At 41.0% G+C, this 17,697-nt stretch overlaps 1 protein-coding gene across 3 annotated transcripts in view; it reads right to left on the bottom strand.

Moving 5' to 3' along the window:
- The window catches only part of RBMS2 (RNA binding motif single stranded interacting protein 2), a 73,165-nt gene extending 56,118 nt beyond the window's left edge, over nucleotides 1-17,047 (bottom strand). For all 3 annotated transcript variants that reach the window (XM_069970453.1, XM_069970452.1, XM_069970456.1), the window contains exon 1: nucleotides 16,935-17,047. In XM_069970453.1, coding sequence (XP_069826554.1) covers nucleotides 16,935-17,000 — 66 coding nt within the window. In that variant the 5' untranslated portion in view covers nucleotides 17,001-17,047. The remainder of the gene's footprint in view (nucleotides 1-16,934) is intronic.
- Between the last annotated feature and the right edge of the window lie 650 nt (nucleotides 17,048-17,697).

The following is a 17,697-nucleotide window of genomic DNA, read 5'->3' on the forward strand; positions in this document are numbered from 1 at the left end:
GCCCCATTATTTAGTCCTTTAGTTATTGCCACTTACGCCGCCAAGCCCTATGAATTCTAGTTACACCCCTGCATGGTCCATTTCATGGTGCTCAAAGGAATCAATGGGCTGTTTATAAAATGGACATGCTGAACCCTCCAGAAAAAGATATTTCGTCATACATAGCAGCCACTCTGTGCTTCAGCTAAGCTAAGGAGGTCCCAAAGAAGGAATGCCATAAAAAGGTACTGGAAAATATTTGGCATGGGTTGTGTCGCCCACGCCTACCATGGGAAACAAGGACTAAGCATCTTGTCGCAGTAGGCAATGTGACAGGTTTCCTGAATTACGGGGAAATCCAAACAGCATTACAAAGATCCAAGGATGAATCATCAATATAAAGACGATGTATTTACTGACAAGAGCCTACTTTGGAAGGAAATAAAGTTGTAATTGAAGGCTATTTCTGTACTGTATTATTAGATCATAAAGCAAATTCTAATTCATGGAAATTTTTCACCTTTTCTATAGTTTGTAACTGTGTTTGAATCTAAAAGCAGCAAAGCCATAATATGTTCGGATCACAGTAATGTCCCATTTGTCATCAATATTACATGACAGGAGCATCCACAACAATGCATCATACAGTCCCTTTGTCCTCCAGAAAGTTGTGTGAGAAGGGCCATGCTGTATTGTGTAGTCTGCTGTGCACCGAGAATAGTTCCTCTCTCGGCGATACAGATCTGCAATGCAGCTTTAATTAAGCTCCGGCACACAGGGAGACTTCAGGGAAAGCTTAGGGAGGGGCAGCACAAGAAGAACCTTTCTTTGCTCCTCGAAACTACTTCCTGCCTTGTCTCTGTCGCTAGAGGTGTCTGCCACCAGAATTGGCGACAGCATCGTCTGACACTCAGGCTTCAGTGTACTGGCAGTGCCAGCAGCAGAGCTTGTAGAACAGCTGAGGAAATGACAGACAAGGAGGAGAGGGAGGGCCCAGACTTGTGCATATGGGAACTCAGAAGTTTTGCCTTTGTCAAGCACAATGGTCCTCTTTTTCAAGAAAGATTCCCAAACCAAGAACACATTCTTTGGCTTTCTAGCATGATCTTCTGCTCCTCATAAACAGGGTCTCACATATAATTTAGACTGGATCACACTAGTTGTTTGGGCTTAACCATAAAATGAATTAACTGAATCCATTGCTGAGATGAATCTACATTCAATGAGACATGATTAGGAATACGCTATGAAAGTTTTACCTAACAACGGAGTTTATTTTGCACATTGTAGGTGATTTAATTAGTGATACAACTACGCCACAATTGAAAACAGTATTTTTCATGGAGTTCCAAGTTAATGTTGGTCATCGCATAAGATAGTTGGCTCAACTGTTACATCCTACTCCCCCATAAACGTGTATAGGAAAAGAGATATAAGTCACTGACAAACACATCTGGCAGTGCGTACCTAGCGGAAACAAAGTATCAGCCATGCATATTTCTACCCCACTTAAACCAACATTACTAGATGATCTATTTCAACTAAATGACCATCCATTAAACTATGACATATTGCCTAACCCCAGAAAATATTTGCAAATGGCACAGAATGGCGTTAAAATTAATAAGAAAGTCATACTCACCTGACCTGATGCCCTGCAGCCCAGTGCTGCTCGTTGTGACCTGACCCCACAGAAACTGGCCACACAGCCAGTTACCTGCTAAGAAACATCACCACTACGCTCAACGATTGGCTGAGCAGGCAGTTTCTGTGGTAAGGACATGTCATAAGAATCGGGAAGCAGTGCTGAGCTGCAGGAGATCAGGGCAGGTGAATATAATTTTCTTTTTAAAATTCATGTTACCAACTTTAATTTTTTTAAGGAGGCTGAACAACACCTTCAAACTATGTTCACACAACACCTGTTTATGGCCGTCTTTTTAGATACAGCCGTATTTTGCAGAATACAACGTATTTAGGCATCAAAATGACAGCTGCCCAAAGAGATGGCCGTAATGTAGCCAGAAAATGATGTTGTGTTAACATTGCCTTAATGTGTAAGTTCATTTTATGTAAAGAGTAATTCTGCAGGCTTCAGAGCTGAAATCTAACATCTAGCTTTGGTGGTTCAATATCTTTAAATAGTTTTAGGCCCATTACACAAAGTGATTATCTGCCAAATCAGGGTTTAGGGTCATTACATTTTTAATGTATTAAACACAGAAACCATTATCCTTATAAAAATCCATTGGGGAGGATTATATCATTGGAGTGGCAAAATGACAAAAAAATGTGCCAACAATTGTGCATAAATGGGGTTTGCACAAAAAAATAGCAATTTTACCACTCTGGTGTGCTGATGGAAGGAATGATAAATTTCCCATCATAGCCCCATCTCTACTAGTAGCATCAATGAATAAAAATAATGGGGGGAATGTTTACTACCTGCCCCTTTTGTAAAGAGCCTCTTTTGATACTGAAGAGCACTGAAGGCAGTACCTATGTGCAAAACAGTATATCATATAGTCCTACATAGGTTTGAAAAAGTGAGTTTTTGCAAAATCAGACATTTTGAACAATGAAGCGATTGCACAAAAATTTACCAGTTTGACATAGCCATACTTAAATACTTTCTCCCTTTGTACTGCATATGGTCCTAAGTAGGGATGGTCCGAACCGAGTTCGGTTTGGGTTCGTACGAACCCGAACTCTCGGCAATGATTCCCGCTGTCTGCCCTCTCCGTGGAGAGGGTGGATACAGCGGGAGGACCGCCTGGAAAACTGAGATACAGCCATAGCCATAGGCTGTATCCCAGTTTTCCAGGCAGTCCTCCCACTGTATCCACCCGCTGCACAGAGCGGGCAGACAGCGGGAATCCGATGCCGAGCGTTCGGGTTCATACGAACCCGAACCTCGGCAGTTTCGGACCATCCCTAGTCCTAAGTATGAGTATTAAAAAGAACCCCAATGAGAACATTCTTCTTTCTTGGTCTTTGCTTTTAAAGGTCTATTGAAAAAACATTATTGAGTAAAAGAGTAAGTGGCTCATGGAGACTAATATTGCGTGCAATGGTAATTCCTTAGCAGCCTCTATAACTGTATGTCTATTCACCTTGTAATTAACAAATAAGGGTGGACTGAGTAGTTGTGCCAATATTTGAAGGCAAGTCCAGCTGTGAGCCCTACAGAGACTATTGGCCCTCTTATGGGCACTACTTTTCACTGACACACAGTTGTTCCCCTTCGTAGTTCTGTCCGCAATTGTGGATGAAGCATAGTACCAAGTGATTTCAATGGCCTTGTTTTCATGTCTGTAAGTGTGCATAGGGCCCCGATTCATGCCTAAAAAAAGCACAGGTGGTACTGCAGACCTGCATTTGCATCACGGATTGCTATCTTCAATGCAGTTCAATGCATATAAATGGCCGCAGAAACAATCCACAAATCATTCATGCAGCCCAGTGATTATTTGAGCCTTGTAAATGCTCCGCAAATAAATGCTGATCTCGCTGATCGTTGCTTGTTTGCTTTCTCCGCAGTTATTTCTCATGCTTGGGAATGGTCAGTCTGCTCTGTGCATCTGTAATGTATGCAACTCAGTAGGCTTTTCATTGTAAGCAGGTAAGCAACATAAAGGGATATGCAACAGAAAAATAAAGCAATAACCACAAACTAAGGCCACATTCACACGTCAGTATATTTTCAAGGACGAATTTTACGCTAAGCAATTTTTGATCTGCAATCCACAAAATATTCTCTGCAGTGCAACCGTAGCATACTCCGTATGCTCCGTCCGTATATGATGTGACTAGCTGAAAATGGTTACAAGGAGGAGCTTAAATGGTGACGTCACAGAATTGTGGAACACAATTACGGAGTGTTTTGTGGAGTGCTAAGGTAGTCTCCGCAAAATGCAGAGGCATCCATAGGCATCTATTGGCGTGTCTATAACGCAGTAGCGGACTGCATTACAATGTCCTTTTTTGCGGATCCGCTAAAATTTAGCATGTGTGAATTGCACCAGAGGAAATAGTGGGTTACAAAGTACTCCGTATCTACGGATCTGTAAATACTGATTGCGAATAAGGCCCAAGTGTATAATCTGAAGGTACTTAAAATGCTGTAGCTGCGTTTTAAAATGTATTCACTAGGGAATAAAACTAATGCCAGAGCAAGGTAAAGAGCTGATACTCCAAGACCTTCATTTTTCAAGGCTCCTTAATCCCCATGCTGACCCTTCTACTGGTAAATTCAACTCCTGTTCATTATATTAGCTTTTTGGACACAAGGTCACTTTGGAACACTGCAGTAAAGTGGTGGGTCTCTTGGTAGAAAATGATCTCTTCTAGAACATAAAAAGCAGTCATGTACCTGACAATTTGAGTCCTCGAGAGACAAGACAGTTGTCTTATTAAACCACTTCATCTTTACTGGAGAATAAGCCCAGCCAACTATGGTACATTACACTATTTCTGAGCAAGAGAATGGGGAGTAGTATCTGTTTCTGTGAATGGTTCTGTTTAATCCAAATAACAATCAATTCTACATAATTAATACCTGCTTATGTAAGTGAAACATTACATTAAAGTATTAAAGGGCTTGTTTGGATAAAAAGAATTGGTCTCCATGCAAATGTCCATGAAATTTATAAATTATTGGACCCATAGGGATATATTACACAGACACCCTTTATTTTTTTTCTTGAAGGGTGTCCATTCTGGAAAATAGGCCTGGAAAATAAAGAGCAGGTCCTATTTTTGTCTGCAATTCTGGTACAGATGACCCCATAGAAGTCCATGGGAGCATGTGCATCCGGAAATTAGATGGAACTAGCGTAGCAAGTCCCCCCTGCTCCAGGGAGGGCCCGCTGTGCTGTGATTGACAGGTTTAGGAGTCATATAGCTCCTGCCACACAAGGCCGCGCTCTCTCCCAGCGCTCCAGAGCAGAAAGGGAGAGGAGAAGCTGAAGAAGAGTAGCCCTGCAGCAGGTAAGTATGTTTTTTTTTTCTTTTCAGTGAGGAAATATTGGTGATTTCCAGAAACACTTCCAGAAACACTTCCTGATCAGCCTTAGGGGCCTATTCCATGGAGCGATAATCAGCCGAATCGGCCCGATCGGTGGAATAGAGAAAACGATCAGTCGATGATCATGTCATCAGCTGATCGTTTATTTAGGCCCAAACCTAAAATCATTGGACACCCACCGCGCATCGTTTCGTGGAGAAGCAGCATACATTACCTAGCAGGGCTTCTCCTCCGCTCCGTCTTCCTCCCCTGGTCCCACGGCGCAGCATCAGCTTTGGTGCGGCCTGACTGAGCTGTCAGACCGCTCAGCCAATCACTGACTGTGACCGCCACGGCCAGTGATTGGCTGAGCGGTCTGACAGGTCAGTCAGGCCGCTCTGGAGTTGATGCTACACTGCGGGACCCAGGAAGGAAGACGGAGCGAAGTAGAAGCCTTGTATGCTGCAAGGACATTGGTAACGATGTCCCTGCAGCCGTTGCTAAACAATTATCGCGCCGTGGAATAGGCCCAGTAAAGGAGCGCTTATCTAGCAGATCGGCGCTAGTTTACACTGTTGATTGGGCCCGTGGAATAGGGCCCTTAGGGCCCTAATATATGGACCGATAATCAGCCGAATCAGGCCAATTAAGCCGATTATGGCTCTGTGTAATAGAGACAACAATCAGCCGATGAAACGATCATTGGCTGATCGTTTATTTAGGTCCTTTCTGACCTCTGACTGCAGCTTCTCTGAGTTGACAGGCCACTCAGCCACTCAGTTTAGGGCTCAATATATGTAATGTATGAGCAGTATGGGGATAAATACTTTTTATAGAACTACAATTCCGAATGGCATTTTGGGACTAGATTTGATTTAGAGTTTATATTGGTGACAATCCTGTATAAGTAAGGCCTTGTGTTTTACAGTGTTCCTCCCACAGTCTAAAAACATGCTGCTTGTTTAATTAAACTGTAATTGCTGCATGTTGCTGTCTCTGTGGGCCTTTAGTAGAGGAGCAGATTGCAGGAGAACCTTGAGAAAACCGGCTATTACCTAAAAAGGAAAAAAATATTCAGCCATCACCAGTGGATAAAAGCCCGCCTTGGATTACATGATTTTGAAATACATATTGCATCTTAGATGCTTTTAGTCAGTATTAGAATATAACACTGGAACACTAAAGTTACAGTACTAATGAATTATATATTCCTATATGTGGTAAAGAATTCTTATCATTATGAATGAGAAAAAGGCTATGTTCACACAACATTTTTACAGCTCCGTTTAAAATGACGTCCGTCATTTTGAGTCTAAAATAATGGACGTCGTTTAGCTGTCTGTCCTGGTGTGACTGGTGTTTGTACATTATTCTAGTTTAGGGTTACTAATTGGCCTTTGGGTGTAGCTTAATTAAAAAAGTCCATAGAATTTAATAGTAAAAACGGAGAAAGAACGGAGACAAATGAAAAACTGTGTGTGACCAACTAATAAATGCAGGAAGCACCTGTGTACATATGGTAAGTACCTCCTTTTTTTTCTCCCATTCTAAGGAGCAATGGTGAGAGGTAACAGCTTGTTCACACTTGTGTTGCTTGGTGGCGGCTTTCTCCGCCGGTGGTGCCTGTGGGGCTGGGGCCCTTGGGGTTTGGTCCTGTGACATTGGGGTTGCAGGGCCATTCCATGGCCCCCCTTTCCTGCTTGCGCACGCTTTGAGGGGTTTGCGTTCGCTGACCGGCACAGTGTTGTTTGGTTAGGGACTCATGTGTATCAGAAACCTTCACGTGGTACATGAGGCAATATGGTATGATCAAATTATATACTAACTTCTGATGTTGGTTTTTAATGTAGCTGATAGGCTTTCGTGTCAACCATGGGTGCGATGTGCAGCCAATTCTGTCCCTTTTTTCCTTGTGGCTAGCACTCCTCCTTTGTAAGACCCATGTGATCCTAATTAGCAGGAAGCACCTGTGTACATATGGTAAGTACCTACTTTTTTTTCTCCCATTCTACCTGCAGGAGCAATGGTGAGAGGTAACAGCTTGTTCACACTTGTGTTGCTTGGTGGCCGCTTTCTCCACCGGTGGCGCCTGCAGGGTTCAGGGGGGCCCTTGGGGTTTGGTCCTGTGACATTGGGCCCCCATCCGTGGCCCCCCATCCCTGCTTGTGCACGCTTTGCAGGGTTTGCCCCAGGGCACAGTGAGGGCCATAGTACATGGCCCAACACTAGCTGCTAGATTAGTGCTTGCTTACCAAGCATATTACACAGCTCCATATTATGCTTTTGCCCAGACAATGCTTCTATCCTGTCAGTATATCTTTGGGAGTATGGGTTACAATATGAGTACCAAAAGGAAACCCATACAAACAGAAGAGAACATCCAATTCAAGGACGTCAGTGCTGCAAGGCAACAGTGCTGGCTATTGGGCCACCACGCTGCCAGTGAGCATGATTCTGGTCTGATGTATTATTATCAATCATATCTGTACTTCCTAATACAATGAGGTGAGGTTCTGCCAATTATTTGTGTAATAATAGGTTTGTTCTAGTTTCATTAGGCTGAAAACGCAGAGCAAGTTGGAAGTGTGCTATCTATTTCCTGTATACTAGGATCACGCTCTCTGGCAGCCATGTGACCACAGTGTTCTGTTCCCTTTATCACCCTCAGCTCAGTGGAAAAGCGCCTTGCTGTAACCCTAAATCATATTTGCTAGATTTTTAAAGGGTTTTAGAGAGTATTGTTCTCCTATAAACAATCCAAGGGCTATATAGAAGCAGCCCATGATGCAAATAGAGTATCACAAAGCTCAAGATCTATAGCTGATGTCTTTTAATCAGGTTCCATGTTTAGAAAGAATAAAATATACAGATTTCTTGTATCTATGCCCAATTCTGTATATATATTGTAAGTTCTTATGCGCCTCCTTCTAAATGTATCCCTATTACACTTGTTTTTAACATAGTGTGTTTTGTTACTGTTACAATGTGTTACCTCAATACTGCATTATATTTTTAAAGCCCTATGGAAGTAAATAGCACTAAATGAATAAAATAGAATAATAGCTCTCTGTTAATACATTGCATTCCCATTGGTTCTAAATTGGTAGCTGTACAATCTAGTAGGAACAAGAAGAACAATGCCTAAAGAGACTTTTATGCTGTCTGAGAAGATTGCCTCCTCTATGTAACAGCACAGTGGCTGGGGTGCAGAATTACTTTATATGTATACATGCAAAATGATTGCACATTGTACCAGTACATTGTGGGATTCTGGTGTAATGTGCCATATTCCACAACACTGACACTTTTCCAATCAGGAAAAAGTCTTATGAAGAGGGGTAAAGTTTCTCCTTGAGGAAAGTGCCAATGTGGAGAAGTATACGTAGACGAGCTAGTTAAGAGCAATTCCCCCTTTGCAACACAAAAAAATTGTGCCCCCCCACCAATTAAAGTAAAGTAAAGCTGTCTATTGTATTGTGACCTTTTACATGTGGCCATTGCTGCATAGCACAGGATAGGTGGTGGCCACTAATTACCCTGCATCTAATACATGGTTTCAGTCTATGTCTATGTATGACAGCTCTACAGAGCTGTAGGCCATACAGGCTGTAGGCCATGTATCATATGAGCAAACAGACATTCTAAATGCTGGATGAAATGAAGACATGAATACAATTCTTGCTCATATGACCTAAAAGTGAAAATAGAAATCAGAAAAGAAGGTTCCAGCTTTGAAAATAAACTAATGAAGTCTTCGTATTATGTGGATAGCCATTCCTCAAATGTTCATACTACACTTTTTGCTAGTGGTTCCCCGAAATAGGAAATGGGGCAGTCCAATAATTTGTCTCATATGGGGCTGTCTATAAGAAGATATCTTGTTTGAGGGAGGCATGCACTAAGCTGTGGGACCCGTACCATATCCTAGAAGAAAGCTGCTGAACTACTCTAGTTCCTGTTCTCTTTACTGAAGTGCTAAAGATAATTGTTAGATATCAAGCAAATCTTTGCGCCAATTTCAGCTTTCTCTGGTAACGCACAAAATAGCCAACAGGAGATGAAGCTTATTAGCAGCTTCATTCTAAGTTAGAGTTAGTAACAGGAATCTTAGAGTGTCCACCATCACCAATAACTTGCTATGTTTCTATGACATATCATAATAACTGGGGATATGCTGTAATGAAACAAAGACAACACAGTGATAAGACTGAATACAAACATTATCAATCCAGTAGTAACTGCACTATGGTGACTTCTGGGGCCCTTCCTCAGTTGCTGACTCAGAGACACAAGAGGTTGTGTACATGAAGCTAGTTTTATTGACTAAATGTAATTTGGTTTATAGGTGGTTCACCTTGCTCTGTGATTTCAGACTATGAGAGGGGCAGACAGAGCTACGTTATTCAAGTATCTTTTTAAAGGGATTTTCTGGCCAGCTATTTATTTAGTATTTTTGGCTTGACTATAATAAAAATAGAAACTATGATATACTCATCCACTGGCAGCACCTGAATCCCATTGCTCTCCTCATTTTCCTAGTTTCTGTGAGGTTTTTCCTGCATAAAATGCTAATCACAGGGCTGAGCAGGTAATACAGCAACAGCACATCACAGGAACCAGATAATAGAGAAGGGCAACATGGACTGGTTGCAGTCAGAATGGCAGGGGGGAGGCTATCAGGGCAGGTGAGTATGCCATGTTTTTCTTTTCACTGTACCCTGGGGCATTTGTTTTTTTTTTTTAAAAGGTCTGTTCAAAATAGACAACCCTTTAGTGGGGAACACTGTGAAGGTATAAACAATATTAAAGGTATTACACTTTGGATTACAGTTAATGAAAATGCCTGTTTTTCACCAAAAAGTTTGTTTATTGCACAAAATTTATTCTTTTTTATCAAAAAACTGTGCTCAGCCAATCGCGGCTGAGCAGCTGATGACGTGGCAGAAGGGGGCCAACATGAGGGACTGCTGGAGCGGTACCCGCCCTCCCGAAGATGATGTCGTCGACCCAAGATAGCAGCCGAGGTCGACAGCAATTGAGTAAGTATACCGCACCACACTTCCGGGGTGGGGGGGAACACGGGGAAGGGGGCCATTCACTTAAATAACACACATTAAAAAGTAGTATAACTTTGTAATGTGTGTTATTTAGTGAATAAATGTTAAACGCCGCACTACCCCTTTAATATCTAAAATGTGTATGGCTGCATCTATGATCCTTTATTCAGTGGTTGTTCAGACATTACACACACCTTAAAGGGAACCTGTCATCAGCTTAATGGTACAACGATGTATAATTCACAATGGAAAGCCTAGAATTGTAGTTATAACACCGACCAAGCTTTGAGTAATTGGGGTAACAGATGATATTGATGAATCAATAAATCTTGGCCTAACTACATGCTGGCAGAGATCTATCAATCAAAGTGGTTGTTGTGAGCAGAATGTCAGCACAAGGCTCCCGTTTTTAACATTGTTGCTTCTCACAACTTTGTTCTGAAATCTTGAAATAATAAAAAGTTTAATATGCATATAAAAACCACTGATCCTTGGATATGAATGAAAAAGAGTTGTTTACTGCCCATTTGAGTGCTCTTTAGGCCATATATGTGCACACATTTGTATGCTGTTCTTCTGAACCCTATGAACTCTGTCATATTTTTACAGGAGCTGTGACAGGGAGCAGCAGTTAGAGTGACAACTCCGCTCCTTGCCACTGCTCATGTGTAACTAAAGACAGTGCTAGAGGAGAAGGAGTGAAGAAATGGACGTCTACTCCACAGTCACTCATGATATCCCCAATATCACAGTACATTAGTAACTATTACAGGGGGGGGGGGGGGAATAACAAAAATGAAATATCTGATGTTTTCTCTTTTCCTCCCTACAATTCATGTTAATACAAATCACATTAAACCCAGCTTTGTACATTAAACACTTACAGCACATGTGTACGGTGTATATGCAACAGGAGGCAAATGTATACTTGTTTGATGTAACCATATCATCCAAAGCACATTTCTATGGATCAGGATCTAATAATGTATCTACAGCTAGTAGCCACAAAGCTAGAAAAGAGGGAACTTATTTGAAGTTTTTGCTAGTATGTGTCAATCCATTCTAATAAAGTAACGTGAAACATATAATGTGTTTATGGCCAAGTATAGAGTAAATAGACAGCCAGGAACACTATGGAGAATAAACAGGATGCAATGACTACCAACACAGGAACAAAGTCATAGTTATTTCTTACAACCAATATTGAAAGGAAAACAGGTATGTATGAACTGCACAACCACAATATTGTAAAAATATCAATATACTTTATTAACAACTTCCCTGAGGAAGTTCTCCTGTAGAACGGAACACTAGGGGAATCCTCTCCTCCACTTACCCCGGTAAACACTAGCCATGTTAACTTTTTATATGTTTAATTTTTGTTGACCTAGTTGGCCTTGTGGATCGTTTGCACTTTATTTGTTATTTGATGCACAATAGGCTTGGCCATGTAGCTTATCTTTTTTGTATATGGGTATGTATTTCGTATTTACAGATATTCGTAATTAATGGCAGACATGTGCAATAATGATACTGCTATGTGTTCCCCTTTGTACCAGTAGGGAGTGAGTGGTGACCCACTGTGCTGCATTTCAGACAGGAGTGGAGTTATGGTATATGTTTTAAGTTTTTGGAGTTTTTGTTTTTGTTTAGTCTAAATTGTTAATAAAGTATATTGATATATTTACAATATTGTGGTTGTGCAGTTCATACATACCCGTTTCCCTATTTCTTTTGGTTATTTGCTATTGTTTGTAGCAGGTGGACTAGCACACCCTTTTGGCTACCTGCGGTTCCAGCCTTAACTTTTGGTGTTAGATAGTTATTTCTTATCCATACATTAGGAGTAAGAAAGAATGAGGGCACTCACCCGTTTGCTTGACTTCTTTTATTTCACTCCATATAAGCAGACGCGGACATAGTCTGCTCGCTGCAGTGAGGACGCCAACCCCTCCCCCAGTGACACGTGACAGCTGTTTCGCACGTAGATCACATGCTTCGACTGACTATGTCCGCGTCTGCTTATATGGAGTGAAATAAAAGAAGTCAAGCAAACGGGTGAGTGCCCTCATTCTTTCTTACTCCTAATGTATGGATTGGTTTTCATCTGGACCGTACTGTCCTTCAGTTATGAGTGAGCACCACCCTAATTGACATTCTATGAGTCCGTATTTTAAACCTCAGTGTAATCCCTCCAATAGACGTAATAGCCTATAGCAGTGCCGACCGCTCTATCTTACTAAAGATAGTTATTTCTTATCCATCATTCCATAACCTTGCCAAAGAATTTATTGTTCAGAAAAAAATAATTCCTCATTATAGAAACATAGAAGATTGTTGACAGAAAAAGACCACTTGGTCCATCTAGTCTGCCCTTTTAGTATTTCCCTTCTTATTATCTTAGGATAGATACATGTTTAACCCAGGCAGGTTTACATTCTGTTATTGTAAATTTACCAACCACATCTGATGAAAGTTTGTTCCAAGCATCTACTACTCTTTCAGTAAAGTAATATTTTCTCGCGTTGCTTCTGATCTTTCCCCTAACCTCTCACTGCGTCCTCTTGTTCTTCAGTTCAGTTTTTTCTTTCTTTCTAAAAGCACTTCCCTCCTGAACCTTATTTTGTCCTTTAACATACTTAAGGGTTTTTATCATGTCTCCCCTTTCTCTTCTTTCCTCCAGGCTATAAAGATTTAAATTCTTAAAGTGAATGTACCATGAGTACATTAAGGAAAGACTTAAAGTTAATGCGGCTCGGTTCCGGCATACAGTGATGTTCTATTTAGAGGCACTGGCCGGGGGTGAAGCACTGGAGGCAGGCCGGCCTCTATGATGCAGCTCCATTGATTCTAATTGAGCCACGTCATAGAGGGGCAGGGGTTTCCTTCCACTGGGGGCAGGCCGGTCCACCTCCAGTGCTTCGCCCCTGGCCATTGCCCAGGAATAGGACGGTGCCGTACTTGGGAACTGGGCCACAGTTCAAAAAAGGGACCACTGCTGCGGCTTCCCTGCACTGCCGCTGTTCTATCCATGTGAGAATCTTAAAGAGAATGTGCTCTTGGTACATTTGCTTTAAGTCTTTCCTGATATGTTTCATGCCTGACTTCCTCCACAATTTATGTAGCCCATCTTTCGACCCATTCTATTTTATCAATATCCTTTCTTAGATGACGTCTCCAGAAGTGGACACAGTATTCCAGATGTGGTCTCACTAGAGCTCTATACAGTGGGATCACAATCTTCCTCTTCCTACTGGTTATACCTTTAGCTATACAGTCCAGCATGCCATTTGCTTTCGCCACTGCCTGGTTGCACTGGTCACTTATTTTAAGGCTGTCAGAAATCACTATCCCTAAATCCTTCTCTTCTGAAGTCTTTTCCAACACAGAACTGCCAAAATGATACTTCGATAGAGGATTCCTCCGCCCCAAGTACCAAACCTTCTCCTACTGTATGTCATTTACAAACATATTAAAAGAATAAGTCCCAGAACAGACCTTTGTGGCACACCACTTGTAACCAGTCTCTGCTCGGAATATACACCATTAACAACAACCACTGAACTTTCCAGGGATTAAGCCCAATTTTCTAAAACTTCTCTATCAGCTCTTAATGGGAAACTGCATTAAAGGCTTTTGCTGAAGTCCAGATAGGCGATATCCACAGCACCACCTTTGTCCAGCTCTTTTGTGACATAATCAAAGAAATCCATCAAATTGCTGATTCTTAGTTGATCCATTATCTTTTTTTTTTTTGAAGAGTTTGCATATTTTTTTACTACGACAGATGTCAAGCTAACAGGCCTGTAGTTACTGGGCTCTTCTCTACTCCCCTTCTTGTGGATGGGTATAACATTGTCCTCCAATCATCAGGAACCTGTTAGGAGGGATTGCTTACACAGATCCAAGTTCTTTAAGAACCCTGGGGTGAACACCATCTGGACCCATCGCTTTAATTAACTTTAAACGGGCAAGTTCTTTGACAACTTCAGCCTCTGAAAACATTGGGGCTCAACCCATGCAACTGGAGCCAATGCTGCGTCCAACCATACTGTGACTGTTAAGGCCTCCTTATGAAAACACTGAACAGAAGTAGGTATTCAAATAGTCAGCGACCGCCTTATCTCCCTCAATAAACGAATTCTCCCCATTACTTTTTTTTAGTACTTTTTCGTAATGCTGCAGCTATTCTTTTTCCTGCCACTAATATATCTAAAGAAGGTTTTATGGTTTATAGTGAAGTTCACATAGTTTCCTTAGAAATGAAAGAAACTATGAAGTTTCATCTTGTTCTAGTAAACTAGTCTCAGTAAGTGGACTCTGTATAAAACATGGGATTTTCCCAGTAATCTGTAGAATGACATCACTGTGTGTCTGCCAGCACTATTCCTTCCAGCACATAACACTATGCTGGCTGCCCACTAGGCTGTCTTATCCATCCTGTGATATTAACAAGCCATTGAGTCAAAATGTCAGCCCTGTTACAATCTAATATGCAGTATATCGAGGGTTAGTCAACAGTTACCTTGCAGCTATACAAAACATATCATATTAAGTTAAGTTAATCCAACTGCAAATTGTGGTATTCCCCAACGTAAAATGACACCTTGCTGCTGCTCATCAAAACGTACTATTTGTCTTGTAAATTGAACACTGTAATAATATATCATAGAACACATATTTGTTATTGAAATAAAGAGAAAAATTGCATTCGTCATATGAGTAACTGATACAATACACAAAGTACCCTAGGACTGGCATTAACATTGGGCAAACCTGGGCAGACGCAAGGGCCCATTAGGATCAGGGTGCATGTTTCAGTCAAACCAAGGGCTCCACTGTATCCCAAAGACAAACATACCTTGGAGCCAACCCTGATCTATCCAGTCCATGAATGAAGGCCTTAAGCAGGCATGGGCAAGCTTCGGCCCTCCAGCTGTTGCAAAACTACAACTCCCATTAGAATTGTAGTTTTGTAACAGATAAAGGGCTGAAGCTTCCCCATCTGGCCTAAAGGCTTGGGTTATCTCTTATATAGTACAGTCTCACCTCAATACCAAGGCTCTCATTTGAAGCTCAAATATGTATTATACTAAGAAGTTAACGTTTAAGCCTAGTATAACATTATTATCAGATACCCTCTTTACAAGAACAAGGGGTTCTCATAGGATGAATGGAGTACTTCCAGTGGTCCTTTGGAGTGGTCCCTTTTCGGGACACTGGCTGTTATTAATGATGTCTGCATTTTGCTTGTTCACACTGGTGAAAACTTATTGGAAAGAAATCTTCTTGTATAGGAAGTGATTCTGACATAGTAATATAGAATCATAAATTTCAATATAAGTCAATCAAATGATAGAAAACTTTAGCAAGTTGTATAACCAAAATGTCCCACATTATGACATGCAGATTTTGCATACAATTTTAATAGGACTATACTGTACTTAAACATATACAACCATATCATGCAAACATGGTATTCTCTGTTAGGGACTGGCTTTTCAAAACTAACTACTGTCACATCATCGTTGCTATCGATATATATAGTATATAGCATTTTGCCAAAACCAGCAATGGAACCTCAAGTTTGGGCTTACACTGACCGAAGCACTGTCACAGGAAAGTGGCCTAAAGACGAAGCTGTAAGAAGGACCATACAATACATGTCCTAAGCACCGAGACTGAGCTTGCCAACTTTAAACATTGTTCGGAATAAATTTGCAAAAAAAAAAGCAACAAATTTACAAAGCCAATAAATAATTTTTTCCAAAATGTAAAGTGTATACTGGTGTAAAACAGTCCGGATATAGTCACATGTGTTTATAATCATAGCTATGAAAAATCAGAAATACTTTTGTATTATATAGTGTATACTGTATTCATATTGTTTTGTCTTTTAGTATTAGGTAAATTTCCCATTGTGGGTGTGTTCATGAGTTATTAGAATTGCCTAGAACCTCTATCTATATAGGATAACCTTGAATCTGATATCCTTGAGAATGTAATAATCCACATGGATGACAACTTATGACAAGTTCATAGGGCAGCATCTTCCTTTCGATCACCCAGGAACTGCCCATAGTGATGCTGGTGCTATAGTAACAACCCCGCTCTCTGGCCACATGTGCAGTAATATAGATAAATACACTGGTACCTGTGTCCTTTCTGTATGGAGCATTGTTTTCCGATATGTCTGTTTGTTATCATGTTATACATTTGCATTGTGTCCTTCCCTGTGTCCCCTATTCTTCTTTCCTATTGTTTGTGTAGGACACATTGTATATGTTTAGTTTTGTCACAGTGTTATCCCTTCATTGGCCTTGTGTGTCTTTCCCTGTGCTGTGTGTCTTCTACTTATACAGCCTGTGTGTCTCTCTTTCCTGTCTGCCTGCCTCTGGGTGCGCCTCTCTCTCTCTCTCTCTCTCTCTCTCCTTCTCTCTCTCTCTCTCCCTCCCTGTGAATGCCCTTCCTCTGTGCCTCTCTCAATGTTACTTCCAAATCATCCAGCTACATAGGAACACATCACACACCACAAGGCGCACAATCCACTCAGCCCTATGACACATGATGACACCGATAGCTGACAGTATAATCCTCTTGCACTATTTGTCATCGCTTCGCTGTATCGTAACCAAAGCTAAGACAGAAATAAAGGCAATAGTGTTCACTTCCTGCTCAGCCCTATACACATGTATACAGTGATCAGATACATAGGCACCTACAGATATAAGTGCACTACACAGCAATAACTCCCCCCGCCTTCTACAAGGGTAAACTGATTCCCAGACTAATCATTTGAGAACCATTTTAAAGAGCTGGCATAGGCCTGCTAGTAAATGTGAGAGTACACAGGTAGTGTAGGAGCAAAAGACAAGTACAGTCAGCTGGGTTACCTTCTTATGGCTCCTGGTATAGCTGAAAGAGGCGATCCCTGCCCTTGGAGGGACAGACAGCAGCATTTTTCCTTTAAGGTACAGGGAGATGGGACACAGGAGACTGGCAGTTCTGTCCAGCCCTCTGACGTAACACAGCCTATAGTAGAGGCCTGCAGGGTCCTAGTGCCCTCTGTGGGTAAAGCAGGGGAGTGAGGGGAAGGAGGGGGATTCTTACTTTAACCTTTTCCTTTCTACTGATTTTTGCTTTGCTATTTTACCCATCAAAGACATTATACTCTTTGTTTGAAACTCAAGTGACAGAAGCGTTTCAGATGTTTGTGTATAAGTTCAGGTCACACGATGCAGATATTTACAATGTATACAATACTGAGAGTTTATGAACAGAATTCATATAAGGGTATCTTTTTTTTGTATCTTAGATGTTATTCTTAATCGGAGTAAAAATTGATAGTTTTAGGTAAATAAAGGTCAAACAAATGAGATGAGGAAAAGTAACATTAAATAAGCAATAATAAATAGTAAACAAAACGCTTACTATTGTAACAACTGAACTAAAGTATCGATACCGAAACATACAGTGGCGGCAAAGGTACCTAAAAACATAAATGGATAAAGGTATTTATAGAGATAAAGTATTAATTATTTATATGTGTATATATATATATATATATATATATATATATATATATATATATATATAGGTTTCCGCTTGTCACAAAACATTATGATAGCACTTGTGGCACAATGTAAATTGTCATCT

This window comes from Dendropsophus ebraccatus, chromosome 5 (assembly GCF_027789765.1).
Source record: "Dendropsophus ebraccatus isolate aDenEbr1 chromosome 5, aDenEbr1.pat, whole genome shotgun sequence".
NCBI lineage: Eukaryota > Metazoa > Chordata > Amphibia > Anura > Hylidae > Dendropsophus > Dendropsophus ebraccatus.